Source organism: Erigeron canadensis, chromosome 8, assembly GCF_010389155.1.
Source record: "Erigeron canadensis isolate Cc75 chromosome 8, C_canadensis_v1, whole genome shotgun sequence".
Taxonomy (NCBI): domain Eukaryota; kingdom Viridiplantae; phylum Streptophyta; class Magnoliopsida; order Asterales; family Asteraceae; genus Erigeron; species Erigeron canadensis.
The window spans coordinates 26,952,642-26,975,080 of NC_057768.1; the positions used below are offsets into that span (position 1 = coordinate 26,952,642).

At 32.5% G+C, this 22,439-nt stretch overlaps 3 protein-coding genes across 4 annotated transcripts; 1 reads left to right on the top strand and 2 right to left on the bottom strand.

The window, feature by feature from the left end:
• Positions 1–4,058: 4,058 nt before the first annotated feature.
• On the bottom strand, positions 4,059–8,943 carry LOC122578566 (probable protein phosphatase 2C 10). Of its 2 annotated transcripts, none has more exons than XM_043750548.1 (6): positions 8,855–8,943; positions 8,388–8,419; positions 6,959–7,198; positions 6,046–6,322; positions 5,074–5,228; positions 4,059–4,560 (listed from the first exon to the last, which is right to left on the bottom strand). In XM_043750548.1, the coding sequence occupies exons 2-6, from the start codon at positions 8,409–8,411 to the stop codon at positions 4,423–4,425; spliced, it is 834 nt and encodes a 277-aa protein (XP_043606483.1). In that variant the 5' UTR covers positions 8,412–8,419; positions 8,855–8,943; the 3' UTR covers positions 4,059–4,422. The 2 variants fall into 2 exon arrangements, with proteins under 2 accessions (XP_043606483.1, XP_043606484.1); XM_043750549.1 differs by lacking the exon at positions 8,855–8,943 and adding an exon at positions 8,725–8,743.
• Positions 8,944–11,698: 2,755 nt separating this feature from the next.
• LOC122579682 (G2/mitotic-specific cyclin-2-like) lies at positions 11,699–16,200 on the bottom strand. Its single transcript, XM_043751901.1, has 12 exons — positions 16,083–16,200; positions 15,834–15,899; positions 15,579–15,729; positions 15,416–15,472; positions 15,261–15,309; positions 14,935–15,066; positions 14,744–14,857; positions 13,798–13,890; positions 13,496–13,717; positions 13,298–13,396; positions 12,596–12,774; positions 11,699–12,060 (listed from the first exon to the last, which is right to left on the bottom strand). Exons 2-12 carry the CDS (start codon positions 15,889–15,891, stop codon positions 11,910–11,912), a joined length of 1,305 nt encoding a protein of 434 aa, XP_043607836.1. The 5' UTR covers positions 15,892–15,899; positions 16,083–16,200; the 3' UTR covers positions 11,699–11,909.
• A 3,913-nt stretch (positions 16,201–20,113) lies between these two features.
• On the top strand, positions 20,114–22,278 carry LOC122578589 (protein CDC73 homolog). Its single transcript, XM_043750572.1, has 4 exons — positions 20,114–21,187; positions 21,281–21,363; positions 21,473–21,578; positions 21,967–22,278. Exons 1-3 carry the CDS (start codon positions 20,173–20,175, stop codon positions 21,563–21,565), a joined length of 1,191 nt encoding a protein of 396 aa, XP_043606507.1. The 5' UTR covers positions 20,114–20,172; the 3' UTR covers positions 21,566–21,578; positions 21,967–22,278.
• Positions 22,279–22,439: the final 161 nt, after the last annotated feature.

Consider the following 22,439-nt stretch of genomic DNA (forward strand, 5'->3'; position numbering starts at 1 on the left):
TGGGTGAGCAAAAACCGAAAAAAAAAACTAAAAATCGAAAAAATCAAACCGACAAAATCGAAAACGAATAGTTGGTTTTGTTTTCTAAAAACCAAACTTGTTTCGATTTCATATGCAAAAAAATCGATCAAAAACCAAACCGAACTAAACCAAACCAAATATATTTTAATATAATTTATATCTGTACGTATTACATTTATAATTATCTCTACTACTTGATAAATCATTTGTTCCCGTCAAATGTTTTAACTTCTCAACTAAGTTTTAAAACCCTATAATGCCCTATTAATTGTTCACTAATTTAAATATATTTATCTTAAATAACTGTAATACTTTTAGAAAAAATCTCAACCACTTATTTTCCATCTCTTTTTTTCAAATCTTAACTACTCATTTTTTTCCTCTCATTCAAAATCTTGTTATCAAAAATTCATGTTCTTTCATTAGAGAGGTCATTCGATATACTTTCGACAAATTTTTAAATGCGATGGAAAAACTCATACGGTTAAGGCATTTGTCTATTACGCTCTATGACCTATTACCTCATATTACCCCCAGCATATCACCGTCGTAACGCGCGTTGCGACACGGGTACTTTCTCATTACTTATCTATACTATATTATAAAAAGAATAGTGCTTTTTATTTTTGATAATGTTGAAATTATGTAATATTTTCACTTGTCACCCCTTAACAATACTTTCACACACTACCTCCTTAACATTAATGATTAAATTACACTATCAATCCTTTATGTTTTAAAATATGTCCATTAACTTTTTACATCAACTATATAAACAACTCAACGTCGCTCCATCATCAACCGTTGTCATCATCACACCATCACCGTCATAAATACCGCCGCATCGCGCAGGTACCATACTAGTAGTTAGTAAATATGTTATCATATTTAAATTTTTTGTCATTACTATATATATTGTATGTTTTATATATATTGTATGTTTTAGATAAAAACACAACAAAATCAAATTGTTTGATAATAATCATACTTATTTTAACACCTAAAAAATATAATTACTTAATAAAAATTTTTAGTATTTTTTGGTTTAATATATTTTTTCCCTTGATAATTGTAAGTTTAAATTATAACAATAATAAATAAATAGCGTAAATTTTTTCTTTTAGAAAAAGAAAACAAAACCAAAACCAATGCAAACCAAAAAAAAAACAATCCAAATCGAACAAAAACTCGAATTCAATGATTTTGGTTTTCTAAATACCAAAAAGATTGATTAGGATTTCGATTTTAGGCAAAAACCGACTCAAACCAACTCATATTCACTCTTAGTTTTTCTCGGTTTTTGAGCTTTAATATCACAACAATGACGTGGATAAAGGTTGAAAATAAACCTTCAACTTTGATCTCCAAAAGGATTAACCCCTTAATCTAATTTACTGATTAAAACATTAAAAAAATCAATTCATATGCTCAAAAGATTATAAATAGATAAAGTGTGCCCTAACAAAAATATTTTTGAAAAATAGAAATTTGTGTCAGCGGTAATCTAGTTTACACCAAAAAGTCAAAATTATTGGGTCAAAACTCAATCGCAAATTCACATATTTTCAAAATCCAAACAAAACCAAGTTTCAAAAACTTGAACAATATGTCAGAGGAAGGCAAAACCAAGATTAGTATTAGTAACTAAAATCAAGGTAAAATTAAATTACCCCCGCAATGAAACTCTATATGCCTCTAGAACAAAGCCAGCAAGAATATTAATGATAATTATTATATCTATGCACTTGCAGCCGAAAGGTGAGGCAATTATTTCATATTTAATCAACAAGAAATTAAAATTATTTATTTGAAATTTACCAAAAAAAAAGGGCACCCAGATGGGAGATTATCACAACAAATCTGGGAATGAAATTAAAACCCTGATTTATGGAGTTAAATTTATGCCCCCAGAACAAAGCCAACAAAAAACAAATTATCTTGTAGCTGAAAGAAGAGGCTATTATTTAACAAAATAGTAAAAAAGAAAAGAAAAAAACACAACTGAATGTTTGGTTTAAGGATTTGGAGACTGTTATGAATTATGATAGTATGAAGATGTGTTTTTCGGCGATGTTATATAGCCAGCCAAAATTGCAAAACCCTAATGTTTGGATATTATAAGTGTGTGTCAAGTTAACCCCTTATATTATTTTTGGTTTATCATTTTGCACATATGAACTCACAACTACTTATTTTGGTCCTTCATCGCAATTAACAAATTTTCAACAAGATTATGGTCGGTATGATAAACCGTTGTAAGTGGTGACGGCTATTTGAGTAAATTTATTATGGTTAAGGTTACGATCATATATCATACTTCCTTCATTCCAATTTAAATGTCATAGTTTGACATTTTGGGTCTTTCATGTTTAACTTTGACCGTCAATATTTTTGTTTGTGTTATATAATATTTGATGTAATATATATGATTGGAGAGGGTTTTAAATGTATTTTACATGATATGATTTTCATCAAGTACTATATAACACAAACAAAATTATTTACGGTCAAAGTTATGAAAGAAAGACTTGACAAGTCAAAATAAAACATTTAAATTAGGACTGAGGGAGTATTTCTTATGGTTTAAAAAGAATTTTTAGGCATCATTTCTTATTCAACAAGAAGTTCTTAGAAGATTAACATGACATGACACAAAATTGACATCTTAAACGTCAAATTATAAGATCATTGATGTTTTAAAATTAGCGTCTTATTGGAAAAACTTTGAGTCGATAACATTGTGGCCACACCCTAGAACTCATGTAGTTCAAATGGTTCAAAGGATAAAGTTAAGACAAAGAGTGAAATCTAAAAAGAAAAAAAAAAAAAAAAGAGAAAAGATAAAGTTAAAATGATTCATAACTTTATATGGGAATCAATGAGCTCATGTAGTAATGTAATAAGAATATTCAAACCGTTTGTATCAAGACCGACTAATGTCAACATAAAAGTTGTTTAGTTAGAAGTAAAACATATACTTAACGTTGTTAATATATCTTTAGTACGGACCTGACTAATAATGTTTAAATGGAAGTAAAATATTATATTCGTTGGCATCTAATCCGAAGATGAATGAAGGATCACAATCTAAGAAACGATATTAGTATCATGGTTTTTTATTATTCTACCCCACTGTACTAGCATTACATCATACTGTATAAGTTGATGATGCATGTGGTAAATGAATAAAATTTATGGTACTGATATGATGGACTTAATCTGAGGGCATGTACTTAAATCTCCAACATCAATGATCCTTAATAAATGTATCAAAAATTGACAACGCTTTCACAAAGGAAGCCCGTAAAACTATCACCCATTTTTAGTTAATCTACCATAAGGTATAATTTATGTAACACACTATACAAATCTCTATTGCGCAGTTGTGATATATTTATCAAATTTTGTAGTAGCTAATCAACTTTTGCGAAAGGTTTCTTCCTCCTCTTTTTAAAGACAATACCCAAAAGTATGTTCAAGGAAACGTACTTTTTGACTTGTAGTTGGAAGTAAAATTGAGGTAGGAGAAGTTCTTAATGAATAATGATAGACCCTCGGGATTTTTTTCAAAGTTTGGTCATTACTTCTTGTCCGAGATAGATAATCAAGTAAATCAATTAAGGTTTCCTATCCAAGTTTGTACTAATCCATCCTCGATGCAAGGTAGTTTCCAATGTTGTCTTTATTCGCGGTTGGCTGGTCTTTGTTTCCTCGACAAGTTTCCTCAGTAGTTTAACATCCTTGTGATCTTATCGACATTCAAATTTGTATATTTTCAGTTTTCCGATAAAACCAATCTAGATTGAATGCAAGATTATGTGCAACGACAAGTACATGAAATGCAAGTCGTTACGCATGATCATGATATGCTTAAAAATACAGTTTCGTTTAAGTCCTTCCTTTTTGTTAGGCAAAACACAATACAATGGTCAAAATGCTACATAAAGCTAGCTGTACATACTGTCTACAAATCATTGTAACGAGTACACATAATTCGTTAAGCATAGGCCAAAACGATCAGTAACAACACTGATATATATTCACAAGAGCTCTAACTTTTCATTTCAAGGTCCAAATATGCTCACCAAACTTAACCTTCATAATCTTACATCAAAATCAATCAACAAATAAAAAAAAGTCTCTAGAACACCAATAAAGGTGAAATTTACAAAAGCGGAACATTTCAACCATTGAAAAAAATATGTTCTTCGACAGCCTAGCAAATTCATAGACCCTTAAAAGGGTTTATTTGCATGTATAGAGTCGTGGTTACTTGAGTTTCTTTACATAGTATTTGCGCATTTAGTCTCTCATTTTCATCTTACGGGTCGCATGTCCAATGACCAGATGAGACCCACATAATGCAAATCAAAGACAGACACAACATGAACTTAGTTTTTTTTACCTGAATCTGACTACAACACAAGATATGTCATCTTTACTGTCTCTTTTCAAAGCTTCGGCTATTATTCGCTTAGCTGCTTTCTGGGGGTCCTTAATTCTCCTTGCTATATCAACCACTTCCTGATTATCCATCACCTGCAATAATCGAGAATACCAAAACCAAAAATAAAAAACATGAAAGTTTTGTCGTGCTTGTATACTATAAAAAAAGAGGCAGCAACTTCGATCAATCCACTTATAAATGGGTTCGTTTGGGTTGTGTTTTTAGTAAAACTTCGAACAGGTAAAATTCAAGAATCAGCTTATAATTTAAACAGTCTAGGTGGATCAAACGGGGAAAAAAAAACAGAGTGTATGTTAATGACTGAAAATCTCTTAGATAATGTTTCAAAAAATTATACTCATAATATTTTTATCATAGTAGAATAGTGTGATAATAGTTGATAAACTAAGTATTCATTTTTTGATGATATAAATAGATAAAGTAATGAGAGAAAAAAGTGTTACGGGTCAAGCCAACCTCACCTGAATAATAAGGACCTACACTAAGGACACTGGTTTTAACCCGTCACCCAACCCATCCATTATGCCAACTCTTTGGTAATAAAAGGATTAAAAAAGACCCGCGGAAACAAATAATTGGATCACCTTCCAGATACCATCGCTTGCCAATACAAGAAGATCCGTTTTGGCATCTATGATTGTATCATGAATAGCAGGGTCGGATCGCAAATGTGATTTCAAGCTTTTGTCTCCAAAAGCACGAGACACCGCCAGTTGTCCATTAACTCGAGGGACATCCCCTGATAAAAAGAAACAAATGCTGTTCAATTTCAGAAATGATCCATTACAATATATCTTCTAAGCTACTTCATGGTTTAATTTGGATAATCCTGGAAGGTAACACAAAATAATGGGATGAGAAGTTATTTTGATTCCCCCCACCACCACCACAACACACAGTTTCGGTAATGACTTGTAGTTTCAGCTCGTCAAGCAAAATGTATCGGTACATGTCAACTAAATTGGTTGCGTAACTTGATAAGGATGCTATATTGCATCAGTAGTTCTTACCGAATTTAATCTAGGAAGTCATTAGTAACGCTAGTGATACACCACTTAGTATCATATTTTTGTAGTCCTTGGATTATTGGATCAAGCAAAGAAATAAGTTCATGTGGCCAATTATGATTTCGACAGTAAGATTAACATAGACATTAACTAAAATAATGATGGAGTTGGACATCTTGGTTACAAAATTGAGGACTTCACCCTTGAAGACTACGGAGGTGGTGGTGCTATGAGGGTGACTAAAAATAGCTGACATTCTTTATTCATAGAGAGGGACTCTTAACAGTGACAAGCTTTGTATTTTGCAAATATTGAATCGGCAAGAACTTTACTGTAGACACCACGATGTGGTGATATTTGAACCTAAGAGCTCTTCCAAAGCCACCAGAACGCTTCACCACTAGACCACCTTAGTGGTTTTATTGGATGATTTTAGTACTGTTTTTTGAAGCCTAGCAAACAAGCTATAAATGAATTGAAAGCGTGTGCTATTTACTGCAGTTACCCCAAACAATGAACAGAAAGTCCAACCAATGAATAAAGTCAAACCTGGCATGTTTGAAACAAAACCTCCTTTGTGCTCAATACTGACCCTTTCTGTACTAGGCTCATGATCAGTACTCATCTGTATGGCTTCACCTCCTCTAGAAAGAACAGCTCGAGAATCACCCAAGTTTGCCACCCATAACCTTCGACCATTCATAAGAATAGCTGTAACCGATGTGGACCCACCTCTTCCCAAATCAGAATCATGTGAAAGAATTGCTTCATCAGTTTTCTCGTATGCTTTGGATAGCGATCTCTTTGGGTCAACCCAAAACCCACTCTGTAAAAATACTTCATAATTATACATTGAACATTAAATAAGGTAGCAAGTGGTTAAACTTTTTATCCAATGTACTTGGGGTTTTTGTGGCAGACATTGAGACATAACAGTTTGCAAGAATGAACTGTAAATGCATCATTCGAGTGAGAATGCCAAAAAGACGTATCAATTTGAAAGAATGAACTTAAAAACATCATCTTGTACGCAGTTTGTCCAAAACCGCTCTTTACACCATTTAGTGTTTTGTAATTTGCATACTAAAAGCCAAGTACACTGCATATTCGTAAGAATGGGTTGATTCTTATTACATTTAATGCATCAACAGATATATAATGAAGACTCAAAGAAATGGGTTGGAAGTTCCGTGAAGCTTACTGTAAAATTTCAAGGTACCTCCTAGAGACTTCATTCAAATGTTATTAATAAAATAAATAACTTTATGATCATATCTGATACACCAAGTATTTATAGAAAAACTGAAACAGTTTGGATGAGAAGTGTTTCATTCTGCCAAACCGACGTGTCATGACCCATACCGAGAACATACCTATTTAATTCAAGCGCATTTTAACTGGTTACCCAACCCACCCATTTTGCCACCTGTAAATAGTATTGCACTAGGGAGATGATATGAACCTCATTCAAGATGTTATCAAACAAATGCTTCTGAAGGTAAGAAGGTACGCGATCGCCCGAATGACCATCATAAATGGCAAAAAGCCCGAGCTCATGGTCATCTATTTCCACAAACCTAGCAACATGATAATCCTCCATTGGATGATTAGCTTTTCCTTTGACCAAGTCAAAACCAAACTTGATATTACCCTCATGGTTTTTCCCCTTGCCGGAGCTATACGATGAAGGGCCTCCTATGAACTATATGATAAATACAACCGAAAAACATTAGGATAGAGAAATAAGAAAATAGTTCCCTAAATCTTACATTGGGATCAATCTTCAATAATCACTTCACTATCACCATATATAATACAAAACACAATTATGGTTCTGCAATTTGCCAACATCTACATGCATATCTAAGATTTTATTACACAACATGAATTTTGAAACCTTACAAACATTAAAGGCTGCTACACATATTCCAGATTCATGCAAAAAACTGATAAACCAGGATATTTGTCTTACTTCACTGCCAAAATCAAAGGCACTTACACAATAGGGAAAATATCATGTTTATAGCATCAATTGCATCCACATATCCAACATGTTCAACTTTCAGATAAGAAATACGAAAAAACTGTTGCAATAATGAATCTTATTAGTTACATGTTTTTAGTAGACCAACCATTCTACCGCTTTAAAGAATGATTATGTCACAACACGTAAGACTTGCTTTTAAATTGATTCTTGCAACTTGAAGTCATAATAATCAGTTTTAAGCGGTTGGCAAAGGAAAACTTGATTTAATTTTGGTTTCAGCTAAAAGCCAAGTATGACAAATTAGTTTGAAAGAAATGAGCAACTCTCTGAAAACCAGTAAGAATGCATGTCCGAAAATAAATGATTGTATTTACAACAACTAAGGTTTACAAGGTCAATAAAACTTGATAACTCTTAAAGATAACCATTATATAACCTATTGCCTTCAGTCTGCTCAAATTTTAATAAGAAAACGATAGCAAAACAAAAGATATTCAACTATCGTTGACTAACCAAATGATCCCTTAATCATCATAAATCGATACACCAAGTAAACTATCCCCAAAACCTTAACTAAAACACATATAACATCCTTTTCTTGCAAAGCAAAACACACAGAAAAGCATATGCAAACAAGTATTATTATTTGATCATGCAAATTACTCCATCGGTCTCATTCCGATTGTCCATCAAGAAAAATAAAACACAAATGAAAAACCTGCAATTAATGAAGCTTTCTCTTTATAGAAAGTCACTATTATCATCATCTTTAAGACATATATTAGTAATTGACTAAAAGTATAACTTCAAACAAAAATAGTAACATCAACAACGAAGGAGTAAATAAAAGTATAACAACTGCAATCAAGTAATAAATTCAAGAAATACAAAATCTTTTCTTTACCTGCAAACAGCATAAACTTTCCATCAAGAATTCTGCAAAGAAGAAACTATATTTAACATCCAACAATTTATAGCCAACCCCACTTCAAAAAACAATAACTTTTAGCAATTCCACTAAACAAACTATCAAAATCTTAAAATTTTTATGACAAGCCAAAATAAAGGGGACAAAAAACAGGGGAGTAGTAAAATACTAGTACTAATCTAAATAAAATTTTCTGAATAAGTTTGCTTATACGAAACAATATATACTGAAGAGGGTCAATTTTGTAGTCAGAAAATGATTCAATATATAGAGGATTACTTAAAAATTTTGGTATAAATAAAAGTGTTTCAACCTTCAAGTCATCTTTTTTGGATTGTTTATGAGTATTATTATTATATCATAGAAAGAAAAAGTAATGATATATGTGCTAATTCGGTAAGAAATGCTTAAAATTTTGATGTTGACATATAAATTTTCTTGACCTTTGATCTATCAGCAACAAAACTTTGTAACCTTTGATCCGTTACAACAAACTTTTAGAAATGTCTGAAATTAGTCATATGTATTGTACTTATCATTTTTGTTAAGAAAAAGAATTATGAAAGAAGACTGATTCCCGCGTTGACTTCAGATGTTTGTTGACCAATGCCGCGTAGAATCCACTTGTGAATTACCATTTTGACCCTTTTCCCCACATTGGCAATAATGTTGGGCTTCGACTGTTTTGATTTATTTCTTCTTTCCTATGTTTAGTAAATTTATTTTTTTTTTGGATTAAGATAATTACATTTGAAGACTTTGTTTAAAGGTGAGATCTAACATCTGTAATGCATCTTTTCTTTTAAAAGGTTAGCGTAACGTATCGGGACCAATGAATAGATGAATGAATTTTTCTAACCAATGTAATACACTGGTTTAGCTTCTTTTTTTTTAAGTTAGAATTTCGTTTGAAAGCACGACGATTAATAGAGGTAAATTTTATCTCCTCAGACTTGAACTTGCGTATACTCAAGTCAAGCCCTCATAGAAGGATTACCCATATCTCAAAGTTGGTGGCACTGTTGTAAAACTCATTGAGTCGAGCCGAATAATTTCTGAGTACTCATTACAAGGTGGGGTGTCGAGTCGACCCGATTCGGCCGATTAAGTACTCCTCGACTTAACCACTTTGACCTCCCGAGTATTCACCGCATAGACCCGAGTACTCACAACTCACAAGTCGACCGATCTGGGAACGCATAACAACTTCCACAACCTTGGTTGATGGAATGGGGATTCGAACATGAGACCTACAAGTCATCAAAGGAACATCAAACCACTAATTGCACATTAATTAAACTTTAAAGTATTCAATGGTTTAGCTTTTAATCTTTAGAAATCGAACATTAATGGTTTAGCTTTTAATCTTTAGAAATTGAACATTAATTAAACTTTAAAATATTCATAGTTTTTCTCAGACATTCAGTAGGGATACGACATTAAAAAAACCTATCCGTATAATGGTGAACTCTTGCACGGTACCTTGACAACGCGACGTTGATCATGGACCGTTACAAGTATTCGAAGGGAAAACCACAAGACTTGTCATCCTTAATGATCGCATTCAAGACTTTGGATAAAAGCGGAGTTTTCATAATAATCATCACTTTTCATATTATGAAGTATAAAATTCTTATAAAATGGAAACTTAGTGTTGTATCAAATGACTTGTTTGATTAAATCATATTTCAACGTTGAGTTTGTTTCTAAAGAAAATGAAGGGGAAAAAAAGTAAAACAAAAGAATGGAAAAGAAGAAATAAAATCATTCTTTTCTTCCCAAATCCTCTATTTTTGGAAGAAAAAAAACCCTACATTTTAAAGGTTCCTTTACTTTCTTTTCTTTCATTAAGAAAAGCTTACAGATGATAAACAAATAATTTCGAAATCCTATCATTTTTTTCCATTTAAAAAAACTCAAAGAATTTTAGTGAAAAAACGTTTTTAGATGTACGAAACTGTTTTCTTTCTATTAACAGATAGTTTACATACATACAAGGGCTCTGGGCTCACATGTTGAAATCTATGATGAAAATAGAGTCGCGCTAAAAACGGTCTCACATGTAGAAATTCATGATGAAAAATAGAGTCAGCGCTAAAACGGTCTCGACTCTCGAGTCAATATAATAGAGGCAAACCCCTCACTAGTCCAGTCGATTAGTTACACTAACACCTTAAAGAAATCGCATTCAAGCAAATTAAAGAAAGTTTTGTGCCAGAAAACAACACATTGGTCATGTTACTATTAGACAAACAAGACAAGTAACTATGAGCTAAGGTGTTTTTAGTAAAGCTGAAATTGAACCCGAAGCTAAAGCTTGTTTACATATGTGAAAGCTTAATGCCTTAATTTATATTTTTGTACTGGTGTTCAGCAAAATAGTTAGAGACAAAAACTTACATGTCTAAAATAACACAATTAGATATTCAAATTCAACCTACCTTATCTACACCCTTCCAAATTTTTCAAATTTTTTTTTTAGAAACCCATAGTACCCTCTCCTTTATTTATTTAATTTCAATATCTCTACCTAATAAACCTATAATACCCTTAATGAATTATTTACAACATGCATCCATCAATTATGAAAATAACCACATTATTACTTTTACATCAATTACTTTTAGATTAATAACTACACCACAACCGCCGGTGCCACCAACCTTCACCGCCACCGCCTCACCGGCGCATCGCGCGCATTTGTCTAGTCAATGAATAACCACAGAACACAAACAGCTTCGACCTGCAATATGCCAAGTCATTGGCTATATTAACTCATGTATGTATTTGCTGCTATGTTTTGAAAATGGACTAGAGGTCGATCAGTATCCCGGATTGAAAAACCAAACCTTTATAAAAAAGCATAGATAAAGATAAAGATAGAGTAGTAATAAAGCTCCTAATTCATCTCCTACCAAGTATACCTGATGAATCTGTTCATGGGTTTTTATATTGGTGAAAAAAGTTGTTCATATTCATTGATTTTATATCAAAACTGTTTAAGTACTTGAGATTCCTTGGGATCGCTATTGTATAACAAGTACTTATAACACTTGATGATGTTTGTGGGAATGACCAACTTGTTCAAGACTGAGTATCTTGACATGCCTTTTCTCCCTTGTAAAGTTACAAGAGCTTAAATTGGTGTAATATAATATATCGTAATATATTTATTGGGGATCATTTGAATCACAATCTTTCTCATAAAATGGCAAAAGGTTATACCTGTTTGTATCACATTTCATCAGCCATACCCAAAGGATGAATACACAGTTAAAGACATAACACACTAACAAGTCATATTGACACTATCTAAACAACCATATACATCTAACAGATAGAGTAATAAAATCCTAATTATACTTGATAATCAACCTATGCGCGGGAAACTATAGGTAGAGTAATAAAATCCTAATTATACTTGATAATCAACCTATGCACGGGCAACTATAGGTTGCTCATCAAAAACCCATTTCAACATATATTGTCAAGTCATAATCAATCCCAAAACTTTGGCTCCAACATGAAGCTGGCAGGCTCAGTTTGAGATACATGGCCATACTTTGATGTGCCATACTTCTTGTACACGGATAGGAGTTTCCCGCTTCCTGATTTCTGGTGCAAACCAACCATCATCTTCGAGCATTCCCTGAAAAACAAGCGCAGGGCAAACTTGTTCAGTGAATTACAAGTGAAAAGGATTTGAGTCAAAAGATAAAGGAGAACTGAGATAGGTGTAATTCTGATACATCTGCAACTGCAGGTGCTGGATTTGGTTGGGCAGGACTGGAATATGTGATTTTTGTTACAATTGCAGGTGAAAGTATTATCAGACTTTTGTAATAAGTAATATCATAGCAGAGAAGGGAACGGTTCAGTCCGTTTAGACTTTTGTTGGTTTGTTTGTTAATTGAGACACATTAGATCTAAACCAAATTTCCACTTTTGCAGTAGTTGCATATTCTACTATGTTTTGGAGAGTTAAAATGGAAAGAAATAATGATGATGACATATTGACACTGTTATATGAACATTTGTGATATAAACTAAACAAAGTTTGAAAGTAGTAGAATGTAATTCTTTGAATAATTATCATTTTTAACTGAGATAGAAATGGAACCATTCAAGGTGACTTCAATCATGCAAATAAGAACACCAAAAAGAAAGGAGGTGAAACCAATTACCATAGATTGCGCTCGGTGTAGCTGGAATGAAGTTCACTTGTTTTAGTCCATTGTCTTGATCTGCTGAGAGTACATTCTGCGGTGAAAACAGCAGCTGCTGCTAGTAGTGAAGGTGGGAACTTCAGCATTTCATACTCCACCAGGCACATATCAATCAAGTAGAACGATAACAGCTCAAGCTATATCGAGAAAACAAGAACATCAATCAGAATAATAATAAAGATACTAGTGATTCATTTCTTCAACAGATAGAAAAAGCAAGATCCTTCTTGAAATAATGAAAAATAACACTTTTTTCCATAAACCACTTTTTTCCAATAATTAGAGAACTAATAGATATAGCACCAATGAAAGTGGGCATTAATCCTCAAAACATGAGACAACAAATTATTTGTGAATAGAAAGGATAATTTCATTGTTACAAATCAGTCGTATTGGTCACTAGTTTGTCCAAAGAATGATAAAACATCACTCTTCTTCCAAAATGGAAAAAAAAAACATATTTTTGTTAAAAAACAGTCATATATAAGTTTCTATATGCCCAAAATCAAGTGAATTATAAGAATAAAATCGATGAATGGATTGAAATAAAAAAAAAAGACATATTCTCTTAAGCACCTGTTTGTATAGTCCCTTTTTATCCATAATCAATATAATAAGCAGACATAGAATGGATTTACAAGATCGAAAGAAAGGCCAGACCTCCTTATAAGACTTTGCAGCTTTGAGAAACCTCTTGATAAACACATAGGGAGTTGGAACCGATAGATTGAATTTAAGGGTATTCACCATTGCCTTCTCCTGTTAAGATCAGAAGACAACGAACATGAGTCGTTATGTCGTTATGTGATAATAAACCATAATGGAAAATTGATTATAAAATCTTGTTTCTAGACTTACCATATCAAGAACTTCTGTTCTTGTGTAAGCTCTGTCTGAAATCAGTATAAAATCCTCGACAACAGGGACAGATATTTCTTCATATTTACATGCTAGAAGCATGGCTGTCACTCCCACAAGCTGCAGTTTCTTGCGTGATACAGTCTCGCGCTCCAAGAACCGGTCAATTAGGTTGACCGTTAGGTATAAGGTTTCTTCCATGAGTTCAAATTTGTAATGCACCTGTTGTGAACATCACAAGTTACTATAAACTTGCATTCTGCATTAACTATTAAAGAAGTTAAAATCAGTGTACAATGTACCTCAATCAGCCAGTCAATCAGAATGCCTCTCATCCTGTCAGTTATGTCATATTGTTGTTGGGAGATGTACCTAGGTGAAACGCAGTTTGATATCTGCAAATTTGTATGTAAACGTAGTTTTAGAACAACAACCGGAATTCAACGTGTACCATTAGAAGAAACTTTTTCAGATTAAAAAAACAAGTTCCTCAATAACAATCCAATGAAGTTTTTGTGGTGAAAAGTAATATGCTATGTGTAAATATTAATACAGATCATGTAAATGTTACAACTAGAGGATGGCACAAAATGAGCAGGTAGGGTGGATTGGGTAAAAGGGTAAGAATAGGCATTTGGTGCTAGTCAGGTTGCTCTAGAAATTCATTTTCAGGAACTATCGAACCATTTTACTCATATCATTTTAGCTATTGATTTGAACTTTTCCCTTTGTATGAAAACCATCAACCCATTGATCCGTTCCCTATGATGCTAATATATTTAACCTTACCAATTTGTCACTTTAATTCAAAGGATGGCCTGATTTTACCATTCCGAATTGACCAATAAGCCCCAAAAATCGTAATCAGTTAGCCAGTTTTGCCACAATGACCATAGTCAACTGGTTACTAGTAGGCTTTCTTCAACGAAAGTAAATGAAACCAAATACCACTTTCAAAAGTAAAACACCACTTTCAACACTGAGAGAAACCAAACACCACTTTCAAAAGTAAAACACCGTTTCAACACTGAAATGACAATCACACATGGAGATTCAAGTTTTGCGGCCATGGCACCACCTATTTTTAACGGCGAAAAACTATGACATCTGGGCAACACGAATGGAAGTGTACCTAGATGTTCTTGAACTAAGCGTTAAAATTAAAAAAAAGCCTGTCTTTATTTCTAATTTTCTACAATTTACTCATTTGATTATGTAATCTAACATCATGAGAAGCATAAAAATTACCTCTTGTTTCCTGTAATGTGCATAAATGTCATCAATATATTCCACTACTGAAAGCGGATCATCCCTGTCAGCATCGTCAATGTCCAAAAGCGATTCTTCACATATATCCTCATCCTAAATTACATATTCAACACATTAGAAGGCTTATATAACTTAAAACAAAAATGCAGGAAAAGGTAGAATGAAAATACCATCTTGTCAATTTCTCCCAGCATCGCCTCAGTATGCTGCACAAACATTGGTGCATTGAAGTCATCTTCAACATCAACGATGCTGCAGTCTTCAGGGCTGTCAATGATTATTTCAATTTTCGGCTTCTTTCCCTATTAAAAGAAAACATGAACGAACAAACAGATTATTGTTCTAAATTGGTTGTTGTATATATTATATATCATTAACAAACAAAGAAACATATAAATAATATATAACAAAGTTGTTATTTAGTTACCCAACCCTAACACACCCCAATTGCCCGTTTTTTCAAATCTGACAAAAGCAATAGATAATTCGTGTGTACCTCTGGTAAAGGTAGGGATGGTTTGCCTGCAATCTGTGCACTAACCGCCCTACATAAACAGTACAAATTAAAAATTCATAAACTACTTGGTTTAAATATATGTATCCAAACACAAACTTCTTGTAGGTAGAACAAGAAAAAGGCCAACTACCGACCTAGTAACTGGTCGTTGAACTGTAACCAATGGTTTCTTACTAGGGATTGGATTGTTTCTAAGATAAAAACACAAAAAGGAAGACAAAGTATCAACATGGATACATGAAAATACAAAAGATCAATGATATACAAATGACAAAACAGTTCACATTAGTATATTACCCTATGCATCCACCATTATTGAGATAACTATATGCTCCCGGAGCCCCGATGATATTCTTGTTGATTTCCCCCAATATTCTTCGGTTTTGCCCTCTCCCCAAACCGCCTAATTTCCCGCCTGCTGCTGCCTTTAATCCCCCTCCTGCTGCTCCTGTAAAACATCAAATTTCCAAATATTTCATTCACTCAAACAGTTTATCTACATCAATACAAAACCATACAATTTAAGAAATTTAATCAGAAAATAATAGTTACCATGTGTGGTTCTTGTTGAGCGAATTACATCCGGAAACTTATCTCTTGATCCAGCCATCTCACAGCCTACACATATAATCAAAAACCCAGAAAAACCCATATATCAATATCCATTACAATATATAAAAAGATGAAATTTTTTTGAATAAATTCAAAAAAGAAAAAGAACCCAGTAAATAAAAACAAAAACCCATTAAATTTAACACAATCAAGATTTAAAATCCTAAATTATCAAGAACGGATGCATACCCAAATTCTTGAATAGTCAATTAATTGTACATTCAAAGTATGTGTTTAAAGATGGATTAATCAATTATTGAAAATATTGAGTGATTGATTCGTTGAAGAAGAAGAAGAAGAAGGGGTTATAAAGTAATAATAATTGAATTGAATTTGTAAATGTTTCTCATAGTTTCCTTTTTTGGATTAACGGCTATTTCTTTACGTCCGTTGGATGATCTCTCATCTCATCTTTGTTTTCTTTTTTAACTTAAGGTCCCTCAAGTTATAATTTATCTAGGGGTAAGTACAAAGTTCTATTTACTTTGAAGGGTTTAGCATCTGGAAGTGTAAGAAATTTTTACACTTTTTTTATTGTATGAATATAACTTAGATTTGGTGCATTGTAGGAAGAAACTTTATTAAACTGTTCAAATAATATAAAAGTGTATACGTGGCAAATTATATGAGCTAACATGTGTAATTTTTCGATTGGTGCATGTCAAAATGTTACACTATTTGAATAGTTTTACAAAGTTTTTTCCTACAATGCACCAAATGTAAGTTACATTAATACAATATAAAAAGTGTAAAAGTTCGTTACACTTCTAAATACTAAACCCTACTTTTAATTCAACTAGGATGGTACTCGCACAATGCGACGATGGTCGTTAGGGGTGTAAGAAATGAACCGAAAAATCGGTCCAAACTGCGTGATCCGAAACCGAAAAAACCAAAACGGAAAAAAAAAACCCAAAACCCGAAAAAAACGAAAATAAAAAACCTGATGTGTAACGGTTCGGTTACGGTTTTCAATATTCATTACCCGCAGTTAACCAAACCGAATTTTGATATATACTTACATATAATCATATATATATGTATATTTACACGTATATGTATTACATGAATACATCATTTACATATCTATTCAGCTAATGTTTTTTGTATATATGTTGTATAAAATATTAACAATATTAGCTTTCTTTCATAATCTATGATTAATTTTAGATATTGTAAGTAATTTATTATATGTATATACTCTTTTTAAGAAAAAGTTGTTAACTTTTGTTTAAAATATTTATTAAAAATATTAATAATATCACATAGAAAATATTTTAAGTAGTAAATCATGATATTTTTAGATAGAAACTTGCATTTCATAGATATAACGTTTAAAAAAAATAATTTAAAATTAGATGTAATATATATTTCTTTATAAAACAGGATATTAATTTAGTTAAATAACTATTATACATAGAAAAATTAATTAATATAATGTAAATTGAATATTATAATTGAAAACTTAAACTTTATATTAGCAAGATATTAATTAATACAATGTAAAACAAGATATTAATTTAGTTAAATAACTATTATACATAGAAAAATTAATTAATACAATGTAAATTGAATATTATAGTTGAAAACATAAACTTTATATTAGCATAAGTTTAATAAATGGTTAACCGAAAATAAATCGAAATTAACCGACTTTTTTGGATAACCGAAATTAATAGTTCTAAATTCCTAACTAACCGACTTGAACCGGACCAACTGAACCGAACCAACTGTTTGAAATTTTTAGCTAACCGAACCAACTGAACCGTTTACCGCCACAACGGTCGTGGTGGGGGACGGTGGGTGGTGGAAGCGATTGTTGGTGGTGGAGACGGCATCGAGTGGTGTAAATAATTGACGTAAAAGTAATTGATGTAATGAGTTAATGCGATTGTTTAGTGAAAATACTACACACTTTTCAACACTTTCAAAAATAAAATGTTATTTATTTAATAATATGGTACATATATAGATTATTTTACTGTATTATTATTATTATTATTATTATTATTATTATTATTATTATTATTATATTGGTTTGTTCATTTAACCATAACTTATAAAAAATATATATATATAGAAAGAATTTTATTTACTTATAACATTTATTTTGTAATTTACTCATAACATTTAAAATATGTTACAGTTTAAATAGATAAACGAATAAGGTTTTATTTATTAAAGTTATCATGTAATGTCTAAGGTTATTTTTTTGGATCTTTTTAACACGGCCTAACTATTATGATATCTTTGGGATTGTTTCTAACTATTTCTTAGATCACTTCTAACATATTTATGTAATGAGTTTTTGAAGTTGAGATTAGGAAATATGACGTATTACGCTAAGCAACTTTGGTGATGGTTAATAATCTTTTTGGAACACGCATTTTACCCGCACAATGCGACGGTGGTGGTAGTAACGGCAGTGTGATGTTGGCGACGGTGTGGTGGTGACGCCGGTGGTTGGTAGTGGCGGTGTGGTTATTATTGTAAAAATAGTTATTGTAAAAAGGGGTAGTGTAATTATTTTAGAAGTTGATGAGTCTATGTTGTAAATTATATCATTAGGAGTATTATAGATATTTTAAGTGGAGATGTTTAAACTAATAAATAAAAGAGAGTATTAACTAATTCATTAAGGGTAGAATGATCATTTTGCATGGGGACATTTTTATGAGAAAAAATGTTGAAAAGTGTTGGGAGAAAGAAAATGCGATAATTTTTATAAAATAGTAAGATAAGATAAGATTGACAAGTAATCTAATAACATATGTATTCCGTAGATTAAGCATTCTCGTTATGTGTTTCTAGTATTATATGTGATGAATGAAGAGCTTTTGAAAAAATATTAATGAAATCAATGACTTAATACATGTGTGACATTTTCAACTAAGTCATTTCTAAATATTAAGTTTAAATCAAATTGATATGTTCACTTACTACATTAACATACTTACTCGTTAAACCAATTTAAGGCAAAAATAAACACCTAAATAAAGTATGGTTACCAAATCTTTGATAAAAAAAAATTGCAACTTGATTACCTTCCAAAAGGATGATAAGTCAAGATATTGGTACAATCGATCATATATATAGTATCTCTAAGTTGAAAACTACCAATCTAGCGCGACAGTTAATATCCTACGAGCATGGTACATGTGCAATGCCGTGACAGTGGTGAGAAAGATGGTCTAGTGGTGTCAGTGATGGTACTATTGGTGGCGGTGGCGGTGGCGGTGTTAAGTGGTGTAGGTTGATGTAATTGTGATAGTGAAAATTTTTTAGAAGATAAGGAATTAAAGTGTTAATTATTGAAATAAAGGTTTAGACTGTAAATTAATTCATTAAGGGCAAATTTGGTATTTAATAAAAACTTTTTCCATAGTGGTAGTTTATTAAGGGTAATTTAATAATTGTGTATGTAATTATTGTGTATCTATTTCTAAAAATGGGCGGTGTGATAATTGTATAAAGGAATGTAGATAGATAAAATGTTAAGGACAATTCTGGTAAATCAAAGACATAAATTAATAAAAATAAAAAGGGGTCTTTTACTTTATAAGGGAGTAGAGATTTACTTATTCCTTTCAAGGTTTGACATTATGGTTGTAAATCATCTTTTAGGATGATACTTTTCTTTGTTATTGTTAAAATTCGAACCCAATTGGATTCTCTTAAGACCTTACCATGGTCCACCAACCCCATTGGGCATAAGTTAGGGTGTCAATGCAACGAGAAAGTTCGTGAGTTATCCGACATCGACTCGCAAGTTGTTCAAAATTAACTCGGTCTAAGTGGAGCCGAGCTCAAGCTACTTGAGTAGAATTTCGGGTTGAGCTCGGACATCAACTAGCCTACTCGAAAGCTCGTGAGGTTAATTTAAAAATAAATATAAATAAATAAAAAGATTAAGGTTTTTTTTTTAAAAAAAAACATTAAAATTGGAATTTTTATTAATATGAAATCTAGCGAGAAACTAGGATATACATATAAAGCTCGGAGAAACATTCAAAGAAAAGTTACAAATTAAAGCTATTTCATTGGGGCCATGTGATTCGTAAGATGGTCTTTCTATTGGATAGCCAAAGAAACCCGGCTCTTTTGACTTATTTGAAAGCAAAAGGGATGATTGTTTATCGGAGAAAATACAATTATTTCGACTGTTCACGTGCTAAAATCAAAACATATACTGCATCTATATATCCCTACCTGATAAAAATAAGAAAACCAAACAAGACCTGAAACTGAGTTGAGTCAGAAAAAAAAAAAAAAACCCACAATGGATCCATTAACAGCACTTCGGGAGATGACAATCCAAAAATCATTAGACAAAATCGTCCGAGTCGGAAACGAGTACAGATTCAGCTCAACACTCTCCTTCCCCTGCACTATCGAAACTGCATACAGATCAAAACAAGGTAATTTATACACTCTCGAAACCCTAGTTTACTTTATTCAAAATCTCAATATTAAGCATCACGATTATATCCGTAACGCCGGCACGCATAAAATCCCTGCTGTCACTTTATTAGATAGAAAGCCCTTAATTGATTACTTACAAGGTAGGGTTAGCTCAACCGACGCTATCGAATTCCTGCCGTCTGATTATAATTTGAATGTACCTGCCCCGGATATTAATAATAGTAATATTTACGGTGTCGGTTTTGATAGTTATGATGATAGTGTTAATAATGAGAGGGATGAGAGTGAAAATAGGCGTAAAAGGCCGTTGGATTTAGTTAAGGAAATGGAACGGCCGTTGAGGGATAGAGAGAGTGTTTTGGAATGTAGGCATAGGGATTTTTATAGTGTGTTAACGGCTGCGAGTAAGAGAGACGAGGAAAAGCAGAAGGAGGAGTTGCAGCAACGGAAAGACGGGTTGGTTGCGAAAAGTAGGGTTGGGGATGATTTGATGTTGGGGATGATGGAAGGGACGCCGAGAGGGAAGATGATGAAAGGGAGTAAGATTGGTGACGGGGTGCCGATTATTTTGGTGCCGTCTGCTTCGCAGACGTTGATTACGATTTATAATGTGAAGGAGTTTTTGGAAGATGGGGTTTTTATACCGACGGATGTGAAGATGAAACAGATGCAAGGGCCGAAACCAGAGTGTGTGACGGTTTTGAAGAAGTTTAGTAGTAGAGATAGAGTTGTGACGGCTTATGAGGTCAGGGATAAACCGGCTGCGTTGAAGGCAGAGGAATGGAGTAGAGTTGTGGCGGTTTTTGTCTTGGGGAAAGAATGGCAGTTTAAAGATTGGCCTTTTAAGGATCATGTTGAGATTTTCAATAAAAGTATGTGGCTTTTTACATTTGTTGCTCTGTTCTAGTTTTTTGCTCAATATATTATTTGTGTAGATAATATTAATTCTGAGTTATTATTTACAGTTCTTGGATTTTACATGCGTTTTGAGGATGACAGTGTTGAGTCAGCAAAGAATGTGAAACAATGGAATGTGAAAATCATATCGGTGAGATTAGCTGAAATGACTTTGAGCTTTTGGATTTACTTGTATCTATTATTTGTGTGTTGTTCACTTGTTCTAACCGTTTTTAACCTGTTTCACCTTCAATGATTAGATAAGCAAGAACAAAAGGCACCAGGATAGAGCTGCTGCACTTGATGTTTGGGACAGACTAGAAGAATTTGTGCGTTCACGGTCACGTTCCTGAAGTGCATAGATAGGTATAAATTTTCCATCTTTTCCATTTTGCGTAACTTGTTCTTTATCTCCTTTACACTTGACTGTAAAAGAAAGAAATTATTATCTCATAACATGTGAAATTCCTACACATACATAGTAGATATAAGAAAATCCAGACGCTCAAAAAGATCTAAGTTAAAAGTGTAAAAGATAAAGTCTCTTGTGTCTTCACCCTTATTCTCTTGTACAGTTGTGAACTAAAGCTTGTGATTTTATTTCTCTGTAAACTGTAAAAGAAATGGTTTATGACCGACTTAAATTGTCTCTGGCATCTGATCGTATATCTTCATAAATATATTGGTTCGTCACCAACTATATCTAAGATTTCTATGGAATGCCAATTTTTGTGGATCTTTTTGAATCCTGCAGGCTTTTAGAGTGGGATGTGATTGTCTGGTCAATGTGTTGAGAGCAGAAGAGACTAACATGAAGTACAAAGTTATGCTATGGCGAAGTAAGACAACTGCTACTTGGAACTTGTGTATGTTTTTATATTTAGTTGACATATAGAATTCCAAGAACGTCTTATTTATGAGCGCATTGCAGGTGAAGTATCGTTCTTTCTTATCCTCATCTACTTGCTTCGTACTACTACTCTATTAAACTTTGTTGTTGTAGGCAAAATGCTTAAATTAAATATTTATCCGTTCTAATTGATGATCTATATTTGATTTGTGTCTAGATAGTAGATATTGTTATTTTTGTATGGATTATTTTTTTTTTTTGACAGTTTAGGGGTGTTTGATGTAACAAAACAATGATTCTGGTTATTCAAGAGTCAAATCAGTTTTATACAAACCATGAAAAACTAAGATTATTCTACTTTACATATCCTATTCTGT

What these genes read in the sequence shown, in the direction of transcription:
- LOC122578589 (XM_043750572.1), top strand. Translation starts at nt 20,173, where the DNA reads ATGGATCCATTAACAGCACTTCGGGAGATGACAATCCAAAAATCATTA. An exon ending in TGTTGAGATTTTCAATAAAA is followed by an intron (nt 21,188 to 21,280) that starts GTATGTGGCTTT and finishes TATTATTTACAG; the next exon opens with TTCTTGGATTTTACATGCGT. An exon ending in GGAATGTGAAAATCATATCG is followed by an intron (nt 21,364 to 21,472) that starts GTGAGATTAGCT and finishes TTCAATGATTAG; the next exon opens with ATAAGCAAGAACAAAAGGCA.
- LOC122579682 (XM_043751901.1), bottom strand. Translation starts at nt 15,891, where the DNA reads ATGGCTGGATCAAGAGATAAGTTTCCGGATGTAATTCGCTCAACAAGA. An exon ending in GTTCAACGACCAGTTACTAG is followed by an intron (nt 15,310 to 15,415) that starts GTCGGTAGTTGG and finishes CTGTTTATGTAG; the next exon opens with GGCGGTTAGTGCACAGATTG. An exon ending in TGATTGACTGGCTGATTGAG is followed by an intron (nt 13,718 to 13,797) that starts GTACATTGTACA and finishes TGTTCACAACAG; the next exon opens with GTGCATTACAAATTTGAACT.
- LOC122578566 (XM_043750548.1), bottom strand. Translation starts at nt 8,411, where the DNA reads ATGGAAAGTTTATGCTGTTTGCAG. An exon ending in TTTTGTTTCAAACATGCCAG is followed by an intron (nt 5,229 to 6,045) that starts GTTTGACTTTAT and finishes TCTTTTTATCAG; the next exon opens with GGGATGTCCCTCGAGTTAAT. An exon ending in CAAGCGATGGTATCTGGAAG is followed by an intron (nt 4,561 to 5,073) that starts GTGATCCAATTA and finishes CGATTATTGCAG; the next exon opens with GTGATGGATAATCAGGAAGT.